This window comes from Apiospora hydei, assembly GCF_038363865.1.
Source record: "Apiospora hydei strain CBS 114990 chromosome Unknown utg000011l_segment0_segment0, whole genome shotgun sequence".
Lineage (NCBI taxonomy): Eukaryota > Fungi > Ascomycota > Sordariomycetes > Amphisphaeriales > Apiosporaceae > Apiospora > Apiospora hydei.
Genome location: NW_027117370.1, coordinates 595,396 through 623,344, shown reverse-complemented (window position 1 = coordinate 623,344; position 27,949 = coordinate 595,396). Strand labels below are relative to the sequence as shown.

The window sequence follows — 27,949 nt, the reverse complement described above, 5'->3', positions numbered from 1 at the left end:
ATGCAACGAGATCAACAGACGATCACAAGTGAGACTTGATAATCCGGGAAGGCTAATACCTATACCAAGCCTTCAGCGACGGGGGACAGCATCTTCGAGAAACGACCACATGAGTTTTTAGACAATACTAATCTCGCCAACAAACAAACAGAACTCACATACCCAGCACACATTTCCTCACAAGCCCACTCAAAAGGTGATCTCGTTGAGAAAAGAACGAAAAAAAGCAGCAGGAACATGCCTCAAGGGGAATGAATCACTTCTTGACCCCCACCCCAAAACAGGCGTATATTTGGTATAATGCCCTATCGTAACTCCAATATATGCAAATGCTAGAAAGCCAGCTGTGCAATGAACACCCGTGCCTCCCATACATAAACCACACTCGGCTTGGTATTACGTTTTCTGACCCAAACTCAAAACCCCCCATCCCTTCTATCTCTCGCTTCTCCCTCTTTTCCTTAGCCCTCATCTATCCAACCCGAGCAGCTAGCTTCACCTCATGGATCTCTGCAGCTCCTGGAGGTACTTGGTGAACGACTTGCGATCCGTCGACGTCGTCATGGCCCGGAGGAAGTCGGTCCCGTCGATGCCCACGGCGGGGAACACGGACGACTGCAGGTGCTGTATGAATGCGTCGCCCGTCTTGAGGTAGATAGCCTGCTCGAGGCCGGCGATCTCGGTCAGGACCTGCCGTGTCTGGGCGTCGTTGGACGGCTTGAAGTTGGGGTCGCGCAGCACTTCCCAGCACACCGTGTGGAACCGGTCGATGAAGAACTGGTCGAATCCGGGGATCGAGGGCGTCGGGGAGCCGCTCGGGGCCGTGGGGTTCGCCGAGATGTTGGCAACGTCGGGGCCGCCCCAGACGCTCGTCATCTTTCCGAGCAAGGCGAACGCTATGCGGCTCACTGGAAGATTACCAGAGGCTGGGTCGACATCCCGGGCTAGGCCGAGAATGGATGTGATGAGAGACTCGAAGAACCCTTGGTTGGTTTCGGAAACGAGGACGCTGCCCAGGTCGTTGTTCAGGATGGCCAAGAGGAATCCGAGGTATTCGCGACGCAACTCGCCCAGTTGAATCTCGTCATCAGTACCGTTGATGGGTTCTCTCAGACCGCCAAATACTCGCTGGAGCAGTGGGGTAAGTAGCATATTAAGAACTTCGTAGATCTCCGTCTTGAAGCCGTACACGACCTGATCCAAGAGTCGCAGGAACATGGCCATCTCGTCCTTGGAGGAGCTCTGCGACAGCAGGCCCTCGATCCACTGCGGCAACTGAGGAAGAACAGCAACTCCCAGCACACCAAGCAGTCGGGAGAATGCGGATCGGCAGGCGGTGCGGATTTCCGAAGACGCATTCAGCTGGCTCAGAGCGGTCAGGATGGCCTCGGCAGCCCGGGAGAACTCGGTCGAGAGCTCTTTGGCGGGCGGTGGGCGCTGGTTGGCCGAGGTCGTGCCCGGGGTCCAGTCGGAAAAGCCATGAGCCAGTGTGCCCAATGCCATTATGATATGATGGATCTGGAGGAGAGCCTGGGCGTCTCCCGCCTTTGCACGAGGCAAATTCTGCTCCATATCTGCGAACAGCGGATCCATGACAGACCTCGCGTACATGCCCTGCTTTTCGGTTGGCGTAGCTGTCGTAGACGATATGCAGCCAATAGCCTCATATAGATATAACTGGCTAGTGAACACAGCGTCCGCTGAGTTGTCGAGCTCGTCGGAGGACATGTCGTCGTCGGCATCGTCTCCGGGCACTTCAGCCTTGATCGGAAGGAGATCCGCGATGGATTGGATCACCGTCTCGGCGACATTGCCGACCTGTGACCGCAAATGCTTCACGAAGCGGTGGAACAGGTACCAAGAGCGACTTCGGATGCGAGGGTGATCGTGGTGGACTAGACGCACGAATGTCTCCAGGACCTGGCCAGTGAACGGGTTCATGCGCTCGTTCTCGAAAACGGCGCAGTATCGCACACAGATTTCCATGTACTGGAAGAGTATCGCCGGATGGGGGAAGTTCGCGATACCTAAAGCAAATGTTAGTTGGATATACTTCTCACGCGGTCTAGATGGGGTTGTTCATGACTCACCTGACTCGATCATCTTGGCCATCATCGCCATCAGACGATCCGATGCGAGAGCAGACTGCTGGTTCTTGGAGCTCGACCCCTGACCGGGCATAGCCAATTCCCCAAACAGATACATCTCGTAAAGAGCCAGGTCCAGATCCCTCCAGTCAAGCTGGGTTCCCTGCTCGTCCAAGCGCTGGAATGTGTTGGCAACCAAGTTGCTCAGCACATCGATGTAGAGATCTTGCTTGACGGCAGCGACGCTCTTCTGCAGAACCTGCAGCCTCTTGCGCAAATCCTGGAACTCGGCCTCATCCGTCTGTTCGTCTTCGTTACCCCAGGACGACGTCTCGTCATACCGCATCTTCATAATGATGGCGTTCAGAATAGGGGGCAGCATCTCGGCGAATCCGGGCTCGAGATCGTTCAGTTTCCGTAGGTAGGTGAGAACATCAGTAAGCGAGGGGATGACGGTGGAGCACACTTCATCGTATTCATCCGAAAAGAAACGCAGGAGCAGTGGCAAGAATTGCTGCAGGAGCTGGTTGGCCTTGGAACGGGTGGCGTCGTCCGTCGCACGATCTTCGAGCACACGGACAAGGTCGGCGAGAACAGTGTTGACGAGTTTGGCCACGGCCTCGGCCAGATCGGTGTCATAGCGCGGCGTACCCTTATATTCACACAGAGGCGGACTGGCAATCAGCTGGGTTATGATGTCACGCAGGTTGAGGAAAGAGATCATTTCAGTTTTGTCGGCTGGCCGCATCTTCTTGCCCACTATCTCGGTGAATGCGTCGACGGCGGCATCTCGGACCTTGTCTTCGGAGCCGGAGGGGCTGGTGCGGCCAATCAAGGGGAAGATGTGGTTGAGCATGCCGTCGCCAATGATGAGGGAGATGTCGATCCAGCTGACCCATTTACCAATGACCTTGAGGGTCATCTCTGCAATACTATCGTTCTGGTTTGCGTACCGGGCCAGTATCCCCTGCCAAGACTGGGCAATCACCTGGACGTGGCGGGCTCGAACCAGGTCCTTGAGATCTGTGTGGCTCTTTACTTCGTTGCCCTGGCGCATGACCATGACATCGGCAATTTCGTCGTGGACACTGCCCAGGATGCGCAGGTACATGTTGACGCCCTGGACGTTGTCCCAGCTCTGGCCTCCCTGGGGGTTGGCGATGGCAATGAAGTCGTCGAAGAAGGTCTCCCAGCCCTGGGCGTAGAGGGTGACGAACAGGTAGGTCAAGGTCTGGGTGAGCTTGTTCTGCATGTTGGGGGAGTCGACCTGCTCCGACTGGGCGGTGCCGTAGTTGTCTCTGACGTAGCCCATCAGAGCATCGCGCAGGTACATGAACTCCTGAGGGCCCAGGACGCCGGTGTGGACGCCGCTGTTGATGATCTCGAGGCAGACATGGCGGACGATCTCGGAGACCTTGGGGGTCTTTGTGAAGATGGCGACGCAGACCTGCCAGGCCTGGGGGTCGGTGCGGACGCGGTCGAGGAACTCGAAGGCCTGCTGCTTGAGGCTGGGGTCGCCCCCGGAGGGATTCCAGACGATTTCTATGGCATTCTCGATTTGAGAGTCCATCTTTACAGCTGGAAGCTGCTATGATTCGGGCAGCCCACGGTGGGGTGCATGCAGCATGCTTCAGCAAACAAGGGCTGGGGAATCTCGGAGACCCTCGGTGGTGTGTGTGCAGCGGAACTGGTGAGCTGCCAGGGTGGTGGAAGGGACTCGGTGGGGAGAGAGGTGAGGTGGTTTGATCGAAGTGGCGGGCGGCCGTCGGTCGGGATCGCTGTGAAAATCGGTCAAAGGCGGGATGGTGGGAAGTGGGATGTTGAATCGGGCGAGAAAGTTCGAGTCGAAAATATTCGACGGGCAAACGCAGCGAAAAAGGTCGGCGGATTGGACGTCGTCGCTTAGCAAAGGCCACGAAGAAAAAGATTGGAAAAACGTCCAAAAGACCGAGATATGTCTGGATGGCTTCTTCTACCGTCTTTGTCTGCTTGTGCATGTGCTGAATGCCAGATGCTGATAGTACGCCAGACAAGACATCCATCAGATTGTGATTGTGCACAACCACCCCACCTTTGGGCTGCAGTTCTGTGTGTGGTGGTGCTGGGCGGTGGGCGTCAGGCTGGGCCGACTCCTCCTCCTCACCTGCTTTACTGCCAAGGGCGGTGAACATTGGTTGGTGGCCTAAGGTCGTCCCTAGGCAGCTAGGCGCGCAGGCACGCATGCCAATTGAACAATCCGACAAAAACAAATCATGACAGCAGCGGGGTAAAATTCCCAATCGCCGGCCCTGACTTTCTGCCCTGGCCTTTTTTTACCCCACCTACAGCTCTCCGACAGCCTGTCAGCTACGGACGGGACTTGCTTTGCATGTGCCGAGTGCACAGAGGGAGGGGCATATCAATTGGATATACGTCAGTCAACGTAGCACTGATAAGAGCAGGTATGGATAGAACGGGCTTCACGATATGATGGGTACAAGATAAACCTGCTCTTGCATATGAGCGACGAGTTGTCTCAGATGAAGAAGTCCTTCTTGCAGGATGCCAAGGTCACAGATAGATGGCAAGTCCAGATGCCAGTTCAGTCAACTCGTAATGCAAGTTGCAGAACTCCACTGGTGTACCTACCGAACCTACTACGTCTGTATTGCTACGACCAACTCTGCTTCTGCTAGCTCGACGTGAACTGGAGCGTGCATGGTGAGATTGCATGCGTCCTGTGGTGTTCAACGTAGATGCCCCCTGATATCTGTATCAGAACATTTCTCGTTGGTTGACAGCAGACCAGGGACCTTCTTGGATGGTGTCTGTCCGCAGATTACTACCAGATGAATGGAAATGCCGTAGTCACTGTCTCCTGCGTCAACTTAGCCAAAATATGCCCGAGATTTGCCCTTGATGGCAAGAAATGCCTGCTCTTGACTATTCTTCATAACATGGTGGGAGCAGCGCTTTTCCCACCAAGGGATCAGATCAACGGAAGGGTAGATCGACGTGAGGCAGGTCTCGTCGGGCTCTTGCTGGAGAACGATCCGAAGCTCATGACCGCCCCGGCGTACCTTTCCCAATATCAACTTCAGGTTCGGCACATTCCTGGCAGAATTGACGTCATTCCGGATTCACTATCACGGTTACCGACTGAGGAATCGGCGCGTCTCGAGGTCTTCGTTGGGCTCGTGCGCTCCGATGGTAGACAGACAAGCAACATTTCCATGGGATAGACATATCGCAGGGCTGGAGTAGAAGCACTGAGTAAGTAGAGATAGCTGGATACCGGCTTCTTGGCCCCAAACAGCCATCGCTTGCTAGACGGGCCAGTGTCCTGTTGATCGCCGAGTTGCACCGGCATCCGGCCATTCGCTGTTGTTCTGTAAGTTGTCAGTTTGGTCCGGCATGCCGCTTTCCCAAAACCGCTTGGCCATCCGTTCCGTGTATGGCACATGTGCTATTCTTCAGCTGGATGATTTCAATGTTCAACCTATTTGGTTGCATCTCAAGCCTCCTCGCGTAGAAGCTACACTGGCCTGGGCTTTCCAATCAGCACACAGGCCATGAGAGCCACCGTCGTTCATGTGGTCCGCGGCCATGTGTTTGGGATGTCACACCACAGCGGGCATCCGATCGTTCTCTAACATGGTGGAAAGGTTGTCGTGCGACAACCAGAGAACCAAACAATGACAGAGGTCGGATAGAACCTGGGATTGGATTCGGTCGGTTCCGGCATTTGGGGACATTGAGGAGCTCATGCCATCATCATCAGGCGTGGTGGTTTCGAAGGTGAAGGCGGTATCACTGCATCGCGAAGCAGTAACTGACAAAGAACAGAAGGAAGTAGATACATCTTCAGGTCAAGATGCAGACTAACACGCAAGTGCCATGATGCCAATGACAACAGCAGTCACCCACGTACATGGTGAACTTCCCATGCCCAAGAAGTGCCTATGGACACCAGTCATAGGACAGACAAGAAGAAAGAGATGAAAATGGCATGAGTTGAGATGAACAGAGAAATTGGCTTGGGGGAATCAGATGTCAGATGCAAAAGCCACGGTCAGTAATAATAGAAACAGAGACGCGAGTGATAAGAGATGATCCCACCAGGATCTATTGCGAAGCACGAGCACGACCCTCACCCTTTATTGGAGCACCCGGCCGTCTGGACCGATCCTAGCTAAGGGCCAATATTCGCAATTATCGATGACTACTTTAGGTAGCCAGCCAGCTCTAGGATCCATGACCGTCATCGAGAGTGTGTCGTAAATATTTGATTAGGCTTGTTACACTTCAAGCGTGCTGGGTCTGATCCTGCTGGGGGGGTGTGTGTGTGTGCCACTTGGGATATTCTTCGATCGGTTAGCCGAGCGAAGAAGCAATCGTTCCTAAGGCAGAGACAGCAAATAATCTCCGAACACCCAGAGTCGGGATGGCCATGTGCAAGGTAGCTGTACGTAAAATCACTCTTGTTCATGCGTGCAACCACTTATTTCGTGGAGGAGGGAGGGCGTTGCCAAACAAGATCCGCCCGCATTGAGCGAATGAAATTGAGAGGTCGGCTCGAAGCGGATTAGACGGCAGGCTGACAGCTCGCCGATAATGATCATGATCGTGCAAGGGGGTGTCTGGTGTCTGGGTGTTCATGTTCTTCATCCTCCTCTCAATCTGCAATCAATCTCGTGCCCTTGCCTTGCCTCGCTGTCGCACGACTGTACGGAACCATTCTCGGGGCGTGCAACTTTGCCAGGATACCCAAATTGGTTGTTGGGTGACGAGATTGGCGATCAATCATAAACAAAAAGAGCCTTATGAACTAATGTAATCAACTACTACTACTGCAGTGCTAGCCTAGCCGAATGCAAGGGCGAGAAATTAATTACCAGACTTGGCGCAGGGGGAAGCGGAAGGGCTCCCTCAAAGCAAAGCATCGGGCGCTCATCTCTTAGCTCTCGTTCTATCTCAAAACAAGAACCACATACAGATTCGGACTAGAAGCCCCAAGCACGCACGAGGCGGCTTCTGGGTATGGGTAGGAGAGATACCGGCCTTGGAAGAAGAAGCAAAGCCTGGAAAGCCTGGAGGCGGACGATCAGTGGACGTTGTCAGAGTGAAACAAGGGCGGACCGAATGCTTAATCCGCCCCCAAAACGGCCGCAAACACGAAGGCGAACCACGCAAACCACGCAAACCACGCATTCTCGGGGTCCTTGGCAGACCTTGGGATAGAACGGCACGAATAGGGCTCGGGTCAGGTTACAGCATATCAAGAATATGTCATGGAGCGACCAAAGCTTGCGAAGCTCGTGGATCGTCGTCAGCCTCCAGCCTTGCAGAGACCCCCTCACTTGCTGTCCTGTCACAAGAGGGGAGATTACTGGGATGGCGAGTGCTCCATCCAGATGGCGATGGCCCCCGTTCGAGTCCTTTAGCAGATATCCAGTGTGGCAAAAAGGTCATGCTTGCTTGCAACTTTGGCTTACTTGCTGCTATGTATGATCTATCACGCCGCAAGAGGCAGTAGATAAGCACTAAAATTTTCGGTGCTAAGGTCCGAGAAAGAAAGAAAAGAAAAAGGGAGGGCGCCTGTACCTGCATTAGCGGCGTCTCCCTACCATTCCGTCTCTTCCATGCTTTGATGCTGGCCTATCAGTGGCCCTCGGAAGTACCACCTTAGCCAGCTCACCCCCGCATTTGCACATCGACGGGCCCTTCTTGGCCTTCGCAAGTAGGGCTGGTAAATAAAAAAAACCGGGTTTTTAGGACTTTTAAAGTACTATGGTAGATATCAGTGAGATTAAGCAAAAAACTAGCAAAAAAATTAAACCCGGAAAAACTTTTTTTGCGTACCGAAATAGGCGTATTTTATAAGTTAATTTAGGTAATATTTAAGTTAAAATAAAAATAATATAAAAAATTTACCCGCGATATATATAATATTATATTATAATATTATTATAATATAGTTAATATTATTAACGGTAAATAAAGTGTTAAATATAATTAATATATTAAAATTAATAAAAAATTTATAACGTGGTTTATTACTTAATAGCGTATATTTATTTTAAATTTTCTTTTTTAAATTTCAATATGTAATAACTCTTTAATTATAATGTTTATTTAATATTAAAAAGATCGAATCTTTTTAATAATTTAAGCGACGCGTAACGAACCGAATAAAATTAATTAACGGGCTACTACGAAGCTTTATAATATCCTTAAAATAACTTTACGCTATCGAATCTACGGCTTTTAACCTCGACGCGATATTCGATATATATATCGTAAATTAAATCTAATTAAAGAGAAAGCACTTTTTAAATATATAATCGACTTGGATACCCGGGGGATGCCCTTTAAGATCGCTAGTGTAAAAGATATAGCTAATCTCCTCTCGGAGTCGCGCGGCGGCGACCGCGTCGGTAAGCACTAGGTTAGGCGCTTTATTAACCGCAACCCGGACTTTAAAACTCGAATAAATCGTTAATACGATTACTAAAGGGCTTTTTATAAAAATTTAAGTGTTATTTCTAGTTAATTTAAGCTAGTTATGAATATTAAGGCGAAATACGGCATCCTCGACGAAGATATTTTTAATTTCGACGAGACCGGCTTTATAATAAGTATAATCGGGTTAACACTCGTCGTAATCCGCGCCGATCGGCGTGGGAAGGCGAAATCGGTCTAACTTAATAATCGGGAATAATTAACGGCCATTAAATATATTAATTTAAAAGGCTAATATATCCCGCCGTTTTTAATCGTTTAAAATTAATATCACCTTACGAATTAAGCTCGCGAATGCGATTTATTAAGCGATTAAGTAATTAAACCGATTTTTAACGACTAGACTAATAACGAGACAGGCTTAAATTAAATTAAGTATTTCGATAAGTATATTAAATCGCGAACGAAGGGTCGCTATCGCCTTTAATTTTTCACGGTTATAAGAGCTATATTTCGGCGTAGTTTAAAATATATTATAAGGATAACAATATTATTACGCTTAGTATATTTCTTTATTTATTTTATTTATTTTATTTATTTTAACTATTAAATATAGTATTTTATTCGCCGTTAAAACGCGCGTATTCGAAGGAAATCGAGCTATTTATTAAGGTATTAATAAATTATATTACGAAGCTAAAGTTTTTTTATCGCTTTTAAAGCCCCGTATTTTATTATTTTCACGAAAACTAATATTAAATTTAAATTTAACGTATTTAGTTTAATACCTCACTATTCGAACGAAGTAATTAATAAGTTAAATATACGTTTCCGAACGCTTATACTTATCCTATTACGTTTAAGGACGGCTAATACTTATAATCCTTAAACGCCGTTTAACTTTTAATAAATAGTTAAACACTTTACGTTTATTAAAAACAAGGTTTTTATTTATTAAAGAAACTTTTTAACGTTAATTTTAAATATTATAAACTAAATAACGAAAAATATAAATAAAATAGCTTATAAAATAACCTTTATACGTAATCGAATGCGTACTTTAAAAAAAGCTAATTTAGCCTTTTTAAAGCGCTAGAGAACTAAAAATTCGCGAGTCCAGCTTAAAAGAGCCCTTACTATTAAAGAGTCTTAAAAAATACAGGACGAAAAGGTAGTAAAGAAACGTCCAGCGACTAATAAAGGGCAAAATAAGAGTTCGTCGAAATAGAGGGCGACCGGTGGAAGGCGTTACGGTGTCTGCGGCGAGACAAGTCATAATACGCGAACATGCGAAAAGGATATAGAATTAATTAACGAATCGAATAGCGAACGATATTAATTAATTTAAAGCGTTATAATTAAATTATTTTATATAAATATATTAAAAAATAATAATAATACGTTATTAAATAATATACGCTATTAAATAATATACGCTATTAAATAATAAACTACGTTATAACGTTTTAATAATAAATATAAAGGTTATAATATTTTAAAAGCTTTTTTTATTTTATTTTTTAAATTCGTATAAATTAAATATAGAATCGTTAATAAAAACTATTTTTATTAATTAACGGTTTATTATTTTTTTTAATTAATAAGAAATCTGTAATTGAATTTAATAATTAATTATTAAAATATTAAAAAATTAAATTATTATAAAATGTAAACTATATATTTTTTAAGTACTTTTTTAATTTATCGTTAATATTATTATTATTTTATTTATTATAATATATATTTAACCGTTTTTAATTTATTAAGGTTAACTATATTATTTTTAAAATATTACTTCGTTACGATATTTAATAATCGAGTTATCGCGATATATGTTTTTCCTTATTTTCGAAATAAATAATTATTTAATTAAAGAATCGATATTTTTAAAAGCGCGTTAAGTTAACTCGTATTATATAACTTAAAAAACCGGTTATTTAATATATTAGTGATATTTTAAAACTTAGCTAATATTAGTTTTTTGATAAAAACCCGGTTTTTTACCAGCCCTATTCGCGAGAGGGCGATGCAGCGACGTAAACAGGCCGAAGTAGTAGTGCCTTTTCGCAATGTTTTGTTTTTTATGCCGCCGAAATCAAGATCATCTCTGCACAAGCAATTCGTGGGCCGCCCAGGGGCATCCGGCCGCAGCGAAGGCCGAAGATTTCAGGACTCCTTACATCACAGTTGACGATTGAGTATTCTCCTAGTTTCTAGCGTGGGCAAAACAAAGCCCTGCAGCCATGACCTCCACGTTCCTCGTGTTCCAGCCTGCCATGCTTGTAATGCCTGCCCAGCCCATCGGTGGTTCACCGACAACTGGATCAGGCGCTGGGCAGAACAACGTCTCAAAGCCCACCAAACCGTTATTGTCTTCGATTGTGCGCGCGATGAAGGACCCAAGGACCCCCCTTTCGCCCTTGTCTCTCTCCTCTCTTCTAATTTTTGGTTCCCTCCGACCTATTCTTAGAACAAGAAAAAAAGAAATGGACCAAATCGCGATAAAATAACAGTAATCAAAGGATCATATCAAAGGATCTCACGATGAAATCACCACCACAATAGCTCATTATTTGCTGACATAACACACCACCGGGGGAAAACAATCAAAGATGGCGCTTGTCCGGTCGGTGTACTCTCGCTAAAAGCGAATTAGGGGATTGATTGCCAACGAACGAGGGGGACCGTACATAGCGTTGCAACCTTCCCACCTTCCCCCGTACGTGTAGGCCCTGCGCTGCCCAGCCTGCCAGCCGAGCCTGTCCAATCCATGCAGACCCTCGAAAGAAGCCGCCCAAGACTGCTTACCGCTGAAGACGGGCAGGACGGGCTGTCATCCAGTAGCAGATCGCCCAGTTGCGCGACATCCAGAGCGGAGAAGACCCCATGATGGATAGAGGGATGCTACATTGACCTTTAGAGACCATTGCTCACCGTCTACGGAAGCGAAGGAAGCCCAATGGCGAATCGTCAGATGCAGTTCGATACTGCTGCATCCCATTGGCCGCAGCGGTGTCTTGCCCATCTCACATCTAGTTTATTGCAGTAGTGTGGGAAATAGCCTATCAAATTACGGGATTGCGTTAGCCCCAGAAGCGCCTCTCCGTCTGCGCCGTCCACCGCCCGCTTGTCTTAGCCTTTTGCTTGAACGAACCGCCCTTCGTCCCGGACACCAACAAGTCCCAAAACCAAATGACCCAATCGCCTTTGCATCATGGGTCTCCTCAGACCAGCGCGCACTTGCACCATGTCAGGAAGTACCAACCAGCCCATCTACCCATCCTGCCCATCATCCCATGTCGTGGTCGCGTTGTGTGGGCCTCCTTTTGGACAATCCTGGACCATCCTGGACATCGCGGGCCCCTGGCTGCCCTGTCACGGCCCTGTGCCTGTCTGCCTGCCCCATGAAGCCCCATGAAAGCGGCCGGGATGCTGGTCCCGCTAGCCATGGCCTACGCGACTTTAATTTCCCAGGCGGTGGATTTGCCTCTCCTATTTCCCTTTCGAGCTCTTTGTCGGCCTTTGGCCACCACCGCAGCCATGGAACCAGAACCGGGTATTAATATTCGATCGTCCTCCAGTCCTTGGTTCACCTTTTTCCCCTTCTCCTCAGCCATCCAGCCAATCTCAATATCTGACTCAACACTGACCTCGGTCGTCCATTCTTTCACCAACTATCAAAAAGCCTATTGCTTAATTTTCGCTCTTCAGCAAACTTTTACCAACCAACCCCTCAATCTATACAATTAGCCCGTTTTTAAACGTACCCATCCAAATCAATCAAAATGCAGTTCGCCGCTACCGCCGCTCTGTTCGCCACCGCCGTGGCCGGTAACATGGTCTACGAGACCCAGTACCACACCATCACCTCGTGCGCCCCCGAGGTCACCGACTGCCCCGCCCGCTCCACTGTGACCTCCAGCACCGTCATGGCCGTTACCACCCCCGCCGGTGGCTACGCCGTCTCCTCGGTCGTCCCCCAGAAGCCCGCCGAGACCCCCGCTGCCAGCTCCCCCGTCGTTCCCACCGGCGGCAAGCAGACCGGTCCCTACGACACCGCCCCTGCTCCCTACGTAAGTTTTTGATTCACTATCCTGCAAATGCAGTCCTCAACAAGAACCAGACTAACAGTCCCAATAGCCCACCCAGCCCGCTGCTCAGAGCGTCTCCTCCAACAGCCCCGTCCAGCCTTCCCAGCCCGCTGGTGGCAACGGTGGCAACCCCGTCACCTCGGTCCAGACCATCTCGACCTGCATGCCCACCGTCATCTACTCTACCGTCACCATCGGCCAGAGCGTTCCCACCGGCCCCGCCGGCGGCAACAACGGCGGCTACCCCTCTGTCCCCGCCCCCCTCCGGCGGCTTCCCCAACAAGCCCCAGCAGCCCTCTGCCGGCCTCCCCCTAGCCCCAGCTCGACCTACCCGGTCACCGCTGGCGCTGGTGCCGTCGGTGCCTCCGTCTTCGCCGCTGCTGCCGGCCTTGTCGCTGCCGCTCTCCTCTAAGCGTCTTCGGATGTTTAGAATCAAGGGTTCGGTTGGTGCTCGGTGATCCCCTTAAAGGGTCTCCGAGTGCAGACTTTCTTCAAAAACAAACAACCTCGCGGAGCCAGGCTCTGGAAATGGTTCATCCTCCACGGCATGAGCACATTTTGTACTACTTAATTGCTTCTAATTGTATCTATTGGGCCCTGGATGCCACTTGACAAAATAAATCCACCCTGTGTCTTTCCAGAATGTTTGTTTTCCTTACCTTTCGAATGTATATATCTGAGTCAGTTGAGATATGAATTTCAAAATGATACCACCTTTTTTATCTATAACATCTTCAAATCCTTCCGAAGAGTAATGTGACCCCTCCTTGGCTTATTTAATGTGACGAAAATGAATTGGACGGGTAGCATTCGGCTGTCGTCTGTTCTGTTCCTGATCGACGTGTGCGTGCGCTTGACCCTGAACCCTGGTTCGTCCCAATTTCCAGACCCTATAAATGAAACGTGCCGTTCGCGCGGGCTAATGCCCGTTCGGGACGGCGCTAACCTGCCAACAGCGCTGCGCAGATGAAGTCTGTGAGTGGTTGATCCCTGTTGGGTTGGTTTCGATTCGTCCGCAAATAAATCATCTGCTGACACGTTGGTCAGGCTGTGCAATTTCTTCCCTCTAAGCCTCCCAGTGATAAGATTGGTTTCCTCCGAACGAGCGACAGCCTGGCAGGCACAGGCTTGTAGGATGCATAGGATTCATCGAAGGGTCCTTCCTGTCTTACCCAGTAAGCGCCAGGGGGATGAGGCTTGCATACTTTGTGTCAACCTGAAAAAGACGATGAAGCCTTCTTCCTTCTGTGATGTGGGGGCATCCACCACCACTACAATAAGAAGCAAATGCCCGAAAAAGAAACCAAGACAACGAAGCTGCCCAAAGAATCGAAGAAAGAAGACTATCTACGTCATCGTCAGGAACCGGACAGCGACTATGCCAGCTAGTCTAGACGTCCTATCCGGCTTACACGTTAGCGCCTTGCTTTCCGAGTGTCCGAGATAAGGCAAGCCAACTTCATTTCATCTCGCCTAACTTGGGATATGTAAGCACCATGCACCAACGAAGTAATGGAGTAGTAACGCCATGGGCATAATCGGAGGGATTCCGCCGCTTAGTTAAATGTCCAAACAAAGCTACATACCAATGCGAAGCAGCAATAGCATTGGCAACTACAAGGCCTGGCAATCAACAAGCAACAACAAGACACGCACACGCACACCTCGCGGTAGCCACCTTGTTCGGTGTCCAACTTTTATCACTCCCACTTTGACCACCCCGCCTGACTGACAGACCAACAGATGGAGGTGGCCTCGTTCATGCTTGCGATTACATATTACTCGGGTTCATGGGTGCAGGCTCAGCCACTCGAGGGGCCGAATCTGCATGTTGGTTGATGCCATGTTCTATGTCCAGAATAGAAGCAGTCCACATCCCAACTCCAGAACCACAATAGCAGAATTGTTATTCTTCTCCCTCGTGTCGTGGGCCACCTCCACGGTACTAGTAGCATCCTATAAGCGCCTCCCGGCTTAGCAAGCCTAGCAAGGCGCCATACCGCCCATCTCTAGTCCCCCGTGTCATACGATCCAACTCGTGGGCACATCCCTCAGTCGGGGAGCCGCTCCGACTCATCTGATCTTCGCCAAGACCGGGGCTGGATCCCTCGACCATCTAGACCGTCCCGGAGACTTTCCGGATTGCTCGCGCTGGAGTAGCTGCTGGAGCAGGTGTCCCACTTCATGGCCTGAGGCATCGAGTCTTGTCGTCGAGAGGATGAGAGGGGGTGATATAGAGAAGTCGGTCGCACTGCTTTCCCGTACATGATGTGATCTAGGGCTGAACCTACCATGAAGTCTTCATCCCAAGACTGCACTGTGCCGTCCGCCCGACGTGATGATATCGGTGGGTGGAATCCACCCACCCCGCACGCCCATCAATAGATAGACGTCTAGATCGCTCCCCCAACTATCGTTTTGCCGGGCGCAACTAGTTCGCTGGTGGTGCGGCCGCTCCTTCTGGCCTGTCGTTCCGTCCCGATAGTTGGTGGCATTTTGGGGTACTTGTAGGACGACGCTTTAATGCGACGCACATGAACGGATACAACTCTTCAATACCGCTGGTGCCTTCATTCAACTCATCGCATTAACGTGGAGAGCAATTGACTGGAGGGGCCAGCACTTCGTTGAACGAACAAAGCTGGGCCTTCGTTCGTCCCTTCGTTATCCCTTCGTTTGGGGCCTTCGTTTCGTTCGTTCCCATAGATAATGAGTATCCTACCCAGCGAAAATAGGCGCGAGGTGCTTCCGGTACTTCCGGCATGCTGGCTGCTCCGTTGACGAACGTTTATAACTGGCCACCGTCTAACAACACCCGGAGCCTGCGATCCGATCCGGATCTACCTTGGACTTTTCCAATCCAGCTTGAGTACGGCGGTCAAAAAGCTGGGTCTTGACCGCCAGGATCCCGCGAAGCTCTCGGCCGTAGCAGCAGGCTTAAGCCTTTAACTACGGATTCCGGGATATAGCCTCCAATAGCATCCAAGCAGGTCGATAACAGCGAGTGGTAAAAGGCTTCTATGATGTCGTCTGTAGGGACTTGATGTCCATGCTTTTGGGAATGCCATCCCTGTTATGGGTGGTTAGCACTTCCCTATCGCAGTCCTCATGGGGTGAAGAAACCCTATCATTGCTTTTGATATACACGAAATGAATAATGCCTGTGTTCTTTGTTTCTTCTCTTTTGTTTCCCCCCTTTAGTCTATATATAATTCTGCTTGCCGAGAGCGAATAGTTGAGTAAATGGCCGTGACACCCCCTGGTGGTGAAGCATTCCTTGTCTTCGTAGAAATCACCAGCCCGGTCTGGAACCAACTTATAGAGTTGGTACTCCTCCTTTCCTACTTTACTAGGTGAGGCTCGACCTTTTACTGGGAATTTTCTTGCTCTGAAGGCTGCGGTACCGTATAATATGGGCGTTATATACACAACTTTGGCGAACATTGGGATGATGACTCAGGGCTCCCTAGTATTAGTTGAGGGAAGATATAACCATCAAGTCACACAAGCAAGCCAACCGATCTCAGCTGGACCGTATCTGGGAGCCAGCTCCGGGGAAAGTGCAGAATTACTGCACTTTGTGTTTCTATTCATAGAGAGTAATAATCTGGACATGCAGTATTACCTGGAGCCGCGACATTCTCTGCGTAATCTTGAGTGAGGTCAGTACGTTTGGGTATTCATTTTGGAAGACGACCTCATACGGGTGCAGCGACACCGGGCTGCGATCCTTTCTTGAAAACCTATGGATCAGATTACCGAGCAAGCGAATACAAATAAAACCAAATCCCCTTCTTTTGATCTCGAACTTGCCAGGCCAGAAAGACCCAAGCATCCGTCCAATACACGCACGATCATCGCCCACCGTGTAGACAATACATTCGTTTTACACATTCACTATCAACACTTATCGTGGTCATCTGGATCCCTCTGCCCAACGGCTCTTTCCTCTTCACTCGCAACTATGCTGTACCCAAAGACCCTCCCTTCCGTCAAGCTCGTGCCAGCCTGCCTCTCTCTGCTGGTCCTCATGGGTAGCAGTAGTACCATCTCCGCAGCCAAGACCGAGAAGCCCGACATCGGCTGCCACACCCTCGGCAACGACCTCAGCTACAAGTGCACCACGGCCGGCTTCACGGGCCTGCAGGGCCACCCGGCCAGCGGGCTGCTGTACGACATCATCCGCCAGTCCACCCTGCCGGACGACACCTTTTACAAGAACGACCGCCACGTCGCCTGCCTGTTCCGCGACACCAAGTTCGTGCTCGACGTCACGGGGGTCGGCGCCGGCGCCGGCGCCAAGGCGGGGCCGGCCACGTTCCAGGTCGGGGTAGAAGGGGCGGTCAACAACGAACTCGACGGCAGTAAGTTTCTTTTTGATGAAACCCATCACCCACACGACATATGGATGCAGTATAGAAAAGCAGAGCAGCTGACAGGAATTACCCCTATCCACAGCTCTGTGCGCCTTCCCGTCAAAAGTCTCCTCCAACGGCGGCAACGGCGACGACAAAGACGGCGGCCTGACCCTGGCGCAGGTCCGCGCGCTGGCCGAGGAGCTGGTCAACACGCCCGACTGCAACCTGTGCGGCCAGATCACGGCCAACTACCACACCCAGAACGCGTCGGCGCTGGGCCGGCTCAAGTTCGACTGGCGCGACAACGCCATCTGCCAGCACCCGTGCATCCGCGAGACCGACCTCAGCCAGGCCAACGCGACGGATGCGAAGCCGGCGGCCGCCGGGGACGACGGTAAGAAGAGTTCTGGTCGTGGGACTTTCGTCCCTTCGACGATGGTCTGGGCGGAAGGGTTGGGATCTTTGGTCGTGGCCCTCTTGTGGTGAGTTGCTCACCCTGTTGCCTGAGTTGGAAGGAGTATGTTGGTTTCGAAGAAGACCACCGAGCTGGGGGAGGGGGCAAGGGCACGAGTAAGGGGCGGTGAGGTGGTGGGAGAAACCTCGAGTTCATTAGAAATACCGAAGTTAGGGTACTAAGATTGTAAGCAAGTCTGATCTATGGTTAGTCTCGCGTAGAAATTCAGTTGATGTTCCAGTCGCTCCAATCGGCCAGTCTAGCGACGACGTAAACATGTATAACAAACATCGTGTAACTCCAGACAGACTCGCTCAGATTACCAATCACTTAGACTCCTGGAATGGGGGACCTGAACCAGTTCGAACGCCACGCTTTTTCCACACTAAGATTGCGAAAAAGCGGCGGGGGATATTTCGGCCGTAGCCCTATTGTCGACTACGCCTCAAACGCCGCAATGATTAACAATCCGACGACATTTGTCAACGACCCCCTGAATAGAATACTTCGAGAGTCCAAGATCGTCGTTCGCCTTCTAGCGAAAAGAGGAGGCTGAACGGCGTCTCACTCACTACGCCCGCATAAGTGAATCACGCCGCGCCGGGAGCATGATGAACCGGCGTGGTCGAAGTGTATAAGAGGACGGTCTCGCCGCCACCAGAGGCTACATCTGTCCTATGTAAGCTTCGTCGACGACTCAATTCATCCATCACTCGCCATTCATCTCAACAGTTGAGCCATCCAGTAGTGTCTGTCGATATCCGTCCTCTTCCCCTGATCATCTAGTCCAGCCAACCACCACATCTTATCATCATCAACCATGTCCGCACCGTCCCACGACCTCCCCGCGCCCCCGCCGCATCGTGGCCTCGAACCTGCCCCTCCCCCGCCGTCAGCGCGGACGACGCGGGTGCCGAGCCCGGCGTCGAGGTCAAGGCCGACACGCTCGAGGCCCAGCCCATCCTGGGCGGATCGCTGGTGCGGTACATCGTGGGGACGAACGCGCAGGTTCCGACGAGCAACGATGGGCAGTGAGTTTCTTCTACTCCAGCCTATCCGACCTGGTCATGTGAGGGAAAAGAAGAAAAGAAGGGGCTGACTCCTTTTAGTGGAACCCTTCCGATTGCTGATGTCCCTGGCATGGGTATCGTTTTGCCTAATGGCACGCACATGTAAGTAGCAAGATGCGTGCGAAAACAGCTGGTCCTTGTTGGCATACAGGTCAGTTCGGATAACTGACCCTTTTCACAGGTACTACCTCGACGTTGCACCAAACACCGAGGGAGTGATGGTGAGTCTTCCCCCCTTTTCCCGAGAACTCTTCCCTCGTGGGGGTTTTCTCCCCTTGGTTTGACAAGTACTAATGAAGGGTGAACCAAAAGCACCGAACAACCTCCGCCGACTACCTCGTCGTGCTCCAGGGGACGCTGAGCCTGATGACCCCCGGCGACGCGCCGTACGTCGTCCGCGACGGCAAGCGCAGTTACGGCGAGCCCGTGCGGACCGAGTGCCGCCCGGGCGAGGTCGTGTTCCAGCGCGGAATGATGCATGCGTAAGATCCCCCTCCTTTGTTTATTTCCCCTGACCTTTTTCGGGATACCCTCTATGAGCCAGACAGATCAGCTAACGTCGGACGTCTTCATCTTTTCCAGTCTTTCCAACCACACGAGCAGCTGGGTTCGTCTGCTCGTCATCGTCCTGGACGCGAAGCCCAACCGCGTGCCCATCGTTGAGACGCACGATCAGGGGAACCAGACGGCATCGTACAAGGTGCTTGAGGATCAGTGGTTGGCGTAGATGGCTGTTGGGTCCAGCATTTCGGAAGGTACTTGCATATCTAGGCCTCTGTCATGGAATAGCTGTTTAGTGGCATAGTGGATTTGGGATAGCTGATAAGTAGTCGGATAACTGGTGGGTAACAGGGATAACAGTCAAGTTTGTGACTTGGGTTACATCAGCAAATTAGGATAACCACGGTAGTACAAGGTCACAATCAGCGCCGTTACACAAGGAAGATATCCTCCGTCTTTAACTGTAGCCGCTCCCTGAGGTCCACGGACTCGAACGCCTCCATATCCATGAACCCATGCACATAAGCCGGCCCAATCACCTCGAACCGAGGCGGTTCCTCCCCGTCGTCGAAGGCCCGTCGTCCACTGCCCGTTTCGGCCGCAAGACCAGCGGAACCTTGGCCCCCTCTAGACAGGCAATAACGTCGCCCTGCTGTGCGCGCCCCCTGAGCAGCATTGTGTACAACCCCTTTTCCGTCACGTTAAAACCCCAGTGGGCGTGAGTAAATTTCCACACACGGTCGCAGATTGTGTCTTCAAAGAGATAAGGCTCTTTTTCCTCTTTCGAAGAATCATCACCGGAGTCTTTGCCACTGTCCTTTAGAAGGTCAATTCCGGTTGAACCCGCGTCGTTCGATTCGGACATCCTCTTGCTGTACCTCCTCATGCTTTCCTTCATCCTCTCCCTCAAACTCCCGTCGAGCGTCTTGATCTCGCCCGGCTGCAGTCTCCGCATCGGAAAGCCAATACGGTCCGTCGCCAGCGTACGCCAATAGGCCGTAAACGCTGGCTCGCCCGATACATAACATGCCGGGCCGGCTTCATCGTCGTCCAGCAAGTTCCTACCCAGGCACGAGCGCATCGAAACACAGGGCGTCTCGTCCGAGTCGAAGCGACAGTGCCGCTGGCGGTCCTGTTCCGGGATAATTTTCCCCACCGCATCGAGCACCACGCCCCGCGTCCGCAGCGCGCCGTCGCCGCCATCCTCGTCATCTGCGATGAGACAGGGGGCCTGGCAGTTCAGCGGGCCCGCGCTGAAGATCCCCGCTGCGCGAACAAGAGGGTGTGTCTTTCGTCGGCGGCGGCGCGGGTCCGGAGGGACACGGTGAAGCTCGGGACCCACGACGGGAGGTGTTGGGCGAGTTGCTGCTCTTGGTTCGCGTCGTCATCGTTTGCCGGGATCTTGGCCTTTTTCTTATCGTGAGGCCATGGATTCTGGGCGATGATGTCCAGGTTCGCGGAGGAGTTGATGATGGCCCGGGCGGCGTCGAGATGGACCTGGGGCAGGGTTCGTGAGTAGTCGACTGGGAATCGTAACTCCTGCGGAGCGAGCCCGAGTACTTTGCATCAGAAGACATAGCTGTTAGCCCTACCACTGTTTTGAATCCTGGTTTGCAGCAGTGGAAGAATTGCTTACCAGCGTAGATCCTGTCCCTCGGATCCGTCGAGGCCGATTCACTCCACCGCGCCAGCACGTCAAGCAGCCCCTCCCGTTCTCCCCTTCGCGCCAACGTACGCTGATCGTTGAACCGCTTCAACTGGGCCAACAACATCCCGACTTCCAGCTGCAACCAGCTCCCGTGGCTCCCTACATACCGGTGGAACGCGTCCGACGGCGGCAGCGGCGCCAGGAACCGCGCGACCACGTCCCACTCGAGCCGGCCCCGCCTCCCCGCCATGAGCACGACCCGCGGCGCGCACGCGAGCTCCTGCACGACCCAGATGCGGTCCCAGATCGCCGGGCGGAAAATGGCGTGGTACAGGACGTCCTGTTCCTCGAACGTCATCTCCCAGCTCCGGAGGCGCTGGGCGGCCGCCGCCGCTCGCCAGGACGCGCACGGCTTCCCCGTCGTCGGGTCCAGGTCCGTGGGGAAGCGGTAATCGAGGCCCTGCAGGGTCCGGATGTCGTTGGTGGCGCAGATGCTCTCCAGGAGCTCCAGGCCGGCCTCCATGGCTTCCTCGGCGGCGCCTTCATCGTGCGCGTCGTCGGCGGACGACGTGGGGCCGAGCCAGACGAGGTCCGCGCGGCATTGCTCGTAGATCTGGCGCATCATGGACACCTGGTGGTTGCGCTCGGCCAGGTCTTGTTGGTTGATGCAGATGGCATCGATCCATAACAAACCCACGTCATCGTCCTGGGAGGAGGACCGCAGGTTGCGCAGTAGTTTGTGCAGGTTCGGAGTAACTCGCAAGGACTTGCCATCTACTTCGATCTGCTCGCCGGTGAGGCCGGGGTCGCCCCAGACGTAGGAAACGGTGTTGTAGACTGGCTTGTCGGCCAGCGAATGGTAGTGCAAGCGCCCTCGAACCGGGGCCTCTTTGTCATCATCTGTCTGCAAGAGCTCGAAGAGACGAATCTCCTCTCTGTCCCTGTTGAGTGTGCGGTAGATAGGGGAGGCCATCGCGTGGCAAGACGCCCGGGAGATTCGTGAGTTTTCTGTGAAGGCTCGTTACTTACTCCAGCGCACCGCTAGATGTAAGTTAGGTGGTTCTGTTTTCATCGTTCAGGCCATTGTTGTGAGGGTAGAGAAGTATGCGATCGTCGTTGCGGGGGTGATACAGTAAGCCATCGTAGCATCTACACCGCATGTGGACTTTCACAACTTTGAGGACTTGTAACGTTCTGGCTAAGCAACCCTCAGCTGGCCAGCAAAATGAAACACAATCTGCATCTGAATTAGGTGAATGCGGAAAGACGCGATCGGGCCAGAAAGGACAAAAGAGCAAAAGAGCAAAAACATACAACACCGAGGATTCCCAGGTCGTCACCGACCCTAGTACTAATTCGGCTCTCTGCTGCTTATATATGGGAGAGCGGACGGGATCCCTAGTATTCAGCAGGATATGGTCGTATGTGACAGATAAGCCTACTACTGCAGCCTATGAAGGGACTGCTGGTCAAAAAAGCCAATAGAGTTATTCGGTCACCCAAAGCAAGTGAGCTAGTCTGGTCAAGCCAGTGGCCGTCGACACAGCTAATAATACTACTACTGTATAGCACTTGGAGTAAGGATCCGTCCATTGAAATTATCTACTGTACACCCTACAGAACAACAATGCTAAATACATGATGGACTATCTTGGCTTCTGGAGACGCCTTCGTCCCCGAACAGCCGGGCAACTTGTGTACCGAAGCCCAGTACAATTTCGGGAAACGAGACCAAGATAGTCCATTACAGGCTGCCCCCACCGGCGCCTGCTTCAAGATCCTGGGTGTTGCGACGGCGCCGAGCTGACGGATACTAATCGTCGCCAGGCGTAACCAGGCACAAACCACCAATGACCGGACCTAAAACGTACAAGACGTAACACATCTGCGGTAGCCAGACTAAAAAAGGCGAGGGCGTTCGAGGCCAGCGACAGGATCAAGAAAACAATGGCGAAACCGGAAGCGTCCTCTAGCCAGTCGTCGTTGGTCGGAAAACGAAATTTATCCCTGGAAGAAGTGATTTCAGCTTCGCAAAACCTCATTTCAGATTGAAAAGAACAAAAGTAAAACATACTTCTATTATGTGTAGTAAGCAGCAACCGACAGCGTATAGATGACGGTGTTGTCGTCTTTGATCGAAGCGACCGCGTGAAACTAGGCAGTTGGTAGGCCAGCGACGGGATCAAGAAAACAATGGCGAATCCGGAGACATCCTTCAACCACAACCTGCTGGATGGGTAACCGAGGGCCAGACGAATCGACAGGGCGGCTGTGCAGGTTGCACAGCAGGCGGCAAACAGCAAGAGGTGGGCGACCCAATCCTCGTCCTTCAACGAGGCGGCACCACCGATCTGCGCGGCTGCGACTGCGAACGCTGCACCCGCGGCGAACAATGCCCAAGCGTCACGAGGACCTCAATTCCAGGCACAAACGCACAACGATCCCTTCCGAACTGCAGGACGTGTACACTCAGGCCCAGCAATGGTGCCAGCTTGGGCCCATGGGGCACCTCCCCAAATGGGATCCTTCTCTTCACCTCTGATGCCTTCAGGCGGATTGGGAGGACAACGATCACAACCGGGAACCCCCACCCAAGGCGCGGGATTTGACGATGGTCTGGGTAACCCAGACCCCCGGCTCGGAAGAGAAGAAGAAACGAGGGACAGTAACGTTCTCTTGGGGCTTGTACACCCCGAAACGGTCACCGATCCAGCCGGCAAACACGGCGATCCGTCGGCCGAAGCCACGGTGGTGAACAACAGGCAAAATTGCCTGCAGGAATCCCCAGAAGCACAGACAAGAGGCCCAGAGCCGTTGCCAGAAAGGAGGATGTGTTGGAAGTATGGCGGTGACTATACACGAACACCGGTGAGAGAGAGAGAGAGAGAGAGGCTGAGCAGCGGAAATTGGACTGACAGCAGACTTATCAGCAGACTTATCAGCAGACAGAACATCAGCCAGCGCACCGAAAGAAGAAAACGTGATGTAAAGGACTGCCATTCGAATCGTTGCCTGGATTAAAGATTGGGTATTGCTCGAGCGCAGAGAGGTATGTGGAAGAAATGAGATGGTGTGGTCCATGGCTTCCAAGGCCCCTTCATTCGAACCCATTAACGTTGAACCGAAAAACAGGCAGCTTCAGGTGGGTGCTTATCGACCATACATGATTATCCCAGATTAGGTGCCCAGATAACAGCAGTCACAAAACCGCCAGCTATGCCATTACCCGGTCAGCTATCCCATTGCCAACCGGCTACCCGGTTTCCAACCACATGCAGCTATCCGGTTACCCATCAGCTATTTCATTACCAGACGGTTATGCTAGAAAAAATACGCATGGGATGTTAATATTTCCCCACTGAGTGTGCCATCGTCAGTCAGGGCATCACATCTTCAATCTGTCGTTTCGACCCAACGACGTGGTTTTCCGCCGGGTGGAATCTTTTGATCTGCTTGAGGACACCACCTAGTGTAAAATATATGAGCCATTCCCTTCATCTAGTCATAAAATAAAACCCCAATTCTGACCACGCGTGGAGAAAATATGGCACTGCCCTTGGCCGAACGAACAAACCCCGCGGGCCATTCCTGTAACTGACAAGACAACGTGTTGTACGATAAGTGTTTCACCAGTTCGTACAAGATGCAATCCGAGTTCGACGTAATCAGGCAATGCCCCTTGGGCGGGCTCGGATGTCGCCATTTCCATGCGCAAGTTTACTCCGAGGCTTTCCGCTTGCCGGACTCGGGGACATCTTGGGGCTGCTTCGTCTCCAGCACGAACGGCCGGTGCGGCTGAGCCGGCGCCACTAGCGAGGCTGGTTCCATGAAGCTCAGGTCTCCCGTAACGGCAAGGCGGCTCAGATGGATAAGCCAGTTCGGTTGAGATCCTGGATCTGTATTAGGGGGCTGTGGGCACTACGAGGTATTCCCTGTACCGCATGTTCTTTTGTTGCTTGATTGGGAACTTGATACTGTGATTTAATTTAATAAATAGCTGTCAGATGCGTATTTGGTTGGTTGTCCGGAGCTTGTGTGTCTGACATGAACTTGTCGGACCCCACTGCAACAGCTGCCCCCAATGTAACCTTCTCCCGGCTCGGCTGCATCACTTTTCTTGGTATGATTTCTCGAGGCTCGCCGAATTTCCTGTTATCCTTCTCCTCCCACTTTCGCAATTGTTATATAACCTTCTTATGACAAAAAACCTTCACCACAGCTCACAACATCATGTCTTCCGAGTCTCATGAGCCCCTTGCCCCTCAAGAGACAGCCCGGGCTGGGAGCGATCGCTGTAGCGCTAGAAGCCCAGCGCCATCAAGTTCTCCTCCCGGTATCGCCTCCCCGCTTGCATCAGGAGATGGCAAGTGGACGCACATCTGGTCGTCATGGAAATGGGAGCTCCTACCGTGCGTTCTGGTGCTGGCCACACCGCTTATCATGTTAGCCACACTCTACCCACACGCAGAACAGCCGCTCCCGAATTGGCCGTTTAAAATCACCATCAATACGCTTCTTTCCATCTACAACGTCGTATTCAAGACGTCAATCGGCTTCCTGGCGGCTTCGGCTATTGGACAGCTTCAGTGGACATGGTTCGCATCTCGGAGGCCCCTGTACGACGTCGTCCGCCTTGATGCCGCGGGACGAGGGGCCTGGGGCTCGTGTGTCTGGATTTGCACCAACCACTTCAAGCAACCGCTGATAACGCTCGGGGCATCCATCCTGATCCTCTCCATGGCCTTGGATCCGTTTATTCAGCAAATTATTCACCCGGTCGATTGCATGTCCAGCTCAGGGCGGTTGGAACAAGCCACCTTGCCACGAACCAACTTTTTCGTCCCTGAAGGACCGGATGACGGCGTGCTCGACTTAGGAATCACGGCCGGCTTAGGAGACTCACTGAGAAATGCAGTGGCCTACCATAGCTCTGGTGTTGAGGCGAATTGCCCAACTGGCAATTGCACCTTCCCTAGGGTATTTGGTACTATGGGCTTTTGCAGTTCTTGCAAAGATTCATCTAGCGAAATCTCCTTTGAAACAGTTTGCTTAGCGAATGGGAACGAGAACGAAACAAACACAACATACAAGATCGAAAACCCCACCAACTTTAATGAATGCTCCAACAAGTCTGCTATAGTCTCAAGACTGCCAGAACAATACTATAATATAGATACAGATCCGGGCTATATTTCGACACTCAATGCTTCGTTCTTTCCGACTCTTTCAGAAGTGCGCTATTCGGAGTTGTTTACAATGGCTATAAAGAACCATACATTAGACGGGACAGAACAAAGCATTGTCGTCCAGACTTTGATGGGGAAAACTACATTGTCCGAGCGCCAAATAGATATGCATACTGGCAAGAAGTGGGCAGACTGCGACATACCTGCATCCCAAGCAAGCTGACAATGGAAGTGCCAAGGTTATGGCGCGGCCACTTGCTCACTTTACCCTTGCGTTCGCATGTACAACGCGGCGGTCGAAAACGGCCAGCTCAAGGAACGCTTGGTGGCACACTCTGATGACCAACAACTGGCTGTGCGTGTTTGGGGGTCTTCAGCGTACGGCAGCCTACCAGGCGGCAACGGCGATTCGATGATCACCACACTGGACACAGAGTGTCTCTCGGCAAAGGAAACGGACATTGTTAGATCCCAATGATACAAAATTGGTGAGAACGTGCGCTGGGTACCTTATAACGGTAGCATGCATGACGAGTCCTTTGTATCATTGTTAAATCGTGGTTGTGCCTACTCCATAGGCCGATCTTTTGCGCATTTCTCTACGAAAGCGTTGTTGAAAAAATACTTTACGGGTCGGGCCGTCGCAGCTGACGGGTCGGTTTTCCTATATGGAAATAGCCTGACTCAGCTTTTGTCTTTCACGGGCGACGAGGTTCCTTTGTCTATTTTTGACGCTGGGCGGGTCACCTTTGAACGCATCGACACTTTGTTCTCCAACATCTCTAATGCGCTGACCATTCACATCCGGACCCACGGGAACAAAACATACTCTGTCGATGCGGCTGGGGATGTATGGCACGCTTCTACCTGCTTGGAAGTCCAATGGCCCTGGATAGCCTTCCACACCACCCTGGCGGTCTTGACGCTCCTACTGTTCGTTTTGGTTCTGATAGCTTCACACCAGCAGCCTGTGTGGAAAGCGTCGCCTCTGGTCTGGATCCTACGTGGTCCCACCAACGAGAACGCAATCACCAGCGGCTTTTCGACCCTCGATAAGATGGAAGAAGAGTCGAAAAGATGACTATCTCCATGCGTTATTAAAACTTCGGATTCCACGACCACTGTGTTACAACCCAAGTTGGCTATGCGAGGAGGAAGGCAAAGACCACAACATGGTTGGGGGCGGACCTTACTTCGGACCCTAGAACAGCGCTTTTTATTTTTCTAACGTTTACTTTTTGGGCAGTTTAAGGTTTCCGTCAAGCCAGGACGAGAAAGGGGGCAATGACCCTTAGAAGGTATATATAGGCTATAATAGCCAAGGTTTTGCCATTAATTGGGAAGGTTCATGTTAAACTAAAAGCAAACAATAAGGAATAGGAACTTCAAGGTATCAAGCTTTCAAGAAAATCTGGGTCATAATTTCAGTTACCCAAGAACTTCTTCCGAAAACCTATCCCATCCATAAGTACCAGCTATTTACACAGAACTGCACAGACATCATTCTACTCAACCCTTTTTATCCTACAAGCCCAAATACCATCCAAATACAGTCAGACTTAAAGCCTGAACCTCTCGCCCTCACCAACATCATTGTCTAAATCACCCACAATGCCGGTCACCCCTGTCCATTACGAAACCTCCCAGTTTATGGACACCGTGGTTGCTGGGCTCGCCGCCATCGGACTTACCAAGGGCTGGGTCATCTTTTTACAGATCGTCTTGGTCCTCATCTTTGCTACTCTGGCAATATTCTTGATTGCTGGCTGCAGTGCCGCTTGGGCCCAGGACCGAAAGGATGGGCTTCTGGACAGCCGGCTCAAGCAACTGACCACGAAGACTAAGGAGCTCGAGACCTTGCAGTCCAGCATTCCGGATATCGAGAAGGGATTAGATAGGGTCTTAGGGAAAGCCAAATATGTGACTGCTGGCCAACAATCTGGCGCGGCTTCCTTCATAACGTGCGTGGAATAGAGGCGTCTCACCTGATGTGGCAAATGGAAGAAATGCGAAGCTGGATTTGCTACTTTTGGCCACGTGTGTATGGCACCACATAAGTTCCAAAAACAACAACAACAACAACGAAAATGCCACACTTCGCATGGGTACTAAA

General features: G+C 51.4%; 8 protein-coding genes across 8 annotated transcripts; 5 read left to right on the top strand and 3 right to left on the bottom strand.

Moving 5' to 3' along the window:
* Positions 1-495: 495 nt before the first annotated feature.
* On the bottom strand, positions 496-3,657 carry PG997_015396 (exportin-T; the record flags this gene model as incomplete). The annotated part of the gene is made up of 2 exons (XM_066819710.1): positions 496-2,027; positions 2,091-3,657. 2 exons carry the CDS (start codon positions 3,655-3,657, stop codon positions 496-498), a joined length of 3,099 nt encoding a protein of 1,032 aa, XP_066660595.1.
* An 8,656-nt stretch (positions 3,658-12,313) lies between these two features.
* Positions 12,314-13,031, top strand: PG997_015395 (uncharacterized protein; the record flags this gene model as incomplete). Its single annotated transcript, XM_066819709.1, has 2 exons — positions 12,314-12,601; positions 12,669-13,031. 2 exons carry the CDS (start codon positions 12,314-12,316, stop codon positions 13,029-13,031), a joined length of 651 nt encoding a protein of 216 aa, XP_066660594.1.
* A 3,552-nt stretch (positions 13,032-16,583) lies between these two features.
* Positions 16,584-19,228, top strand: PG997_015394 (uncharacterized protein; the record flags this gene model as incomplete). Its single annotated transcript, XM_066819708.1, has 7 exons — positions 16,584-16,983; positions 17,078-17,459; positions 18,223-18,462; positions 18,541-18,603; positions 18,683-18,722; positions 18,814-18,983; positions 19,084-19,228. 7 exons carry the CDS (start codon positions 16,584-16,586, stop codon positions 19,226-19,228), a joined length of 1,440 nt encoding a protein of 479 aa, XP_066660593.1.
* Positions 19,055-21,623, bottom strand: PG997_015393 (uncharacterized protein; the record flags this gene model as incomplete). The annotated part of the gene is made up of 4 exons (XM_066819707.1): positions 19,055-19,232; positions 19,542-20,063; positions 20,279-20,541; positions 20,595-21,623. 4 exons carry the CDS (start codon positions 21,621-21,623, stop codon positions 19,055-19,057), a joined length of 1,992 nt encoding a protein of 663 aa, XP_066660592.1.
* Positions 21,624-22,597: 974 nt separating this feature from the next.
* PG997_015392 (uncharacterized protein) lies at positions 22,598-23,671 on the top strand (the record flags this gene model as incomplete). The annotated part of the gene is made up of 4 exons (XM_066819706.1): positions 22,598-22,636; positions 22,698-22,713; positions 22,764-22,815; positions 22,915-23,671. 4 exons carry the CDS (start codon positions 22,598-22,600, stop codon positions 23,669-23,671), a joined length of 864 nt encoding a protein of 287 aa, XP_066660591.1.
* Positions 23,672-24,367: 696 nt separating this feature from the next.
* On the bottom strand, positions 24,368-24,593 carry PG997_015391 (uncharacterized protein; the record flags this gene model as incomplete). Its single annotated transcript, XM_066819705.1, is given in 2 exon segments — positions 24,368-24,559; positions 24,570-24,593. The coding sequence occupies 2 exon segments, from the start codon at positions 24,591-24,593 to the stop codon at positions 24,368-24,370; spliced, it is 216 nt and encodes a 71-aa protein (XP_066660590.1).
* Positions 24,594-24,880: 287 nt separating this feature from the next.
* On the top strand, positions 24,881-26,917 carry PG997_015390 (uncharacterized protein; the record flags this gene model as incomplete). The annotated part of the gene is made up of 4 exons (XM_066819704.1): positions 24,881-25,779; positions 25,830-25,882; positions 26,076-26,299; positions 26,525-26,917. 4 exons carry the CDS (start codon positions 24,881-24,883, stop codon positions 26,915-26,917), a joined length of 1,569 nt encoding a protein of 522 aa, XP_066660589.1.
* Positions 26,918-27,447: 530 nt separating this feature from the next.
* On the top strand, positions 27,448-27,810 carry PG997_015389 (uncharacterized protein; the record flags this gene model as incomplete). The annotated part of the gene is made up of 1 exon (XM_066819703.1): positions 27,448-27,810. The coding sequence occupies one exon, from the start codon at positions 27,448-27,450 to the stop codon at positions 27,808-27,810; it is 363 nt and encodes a 120-aa protein (XP_066660588.1).
* Positions 27,811-27,949: the final 139 nt, after the last annotated feature.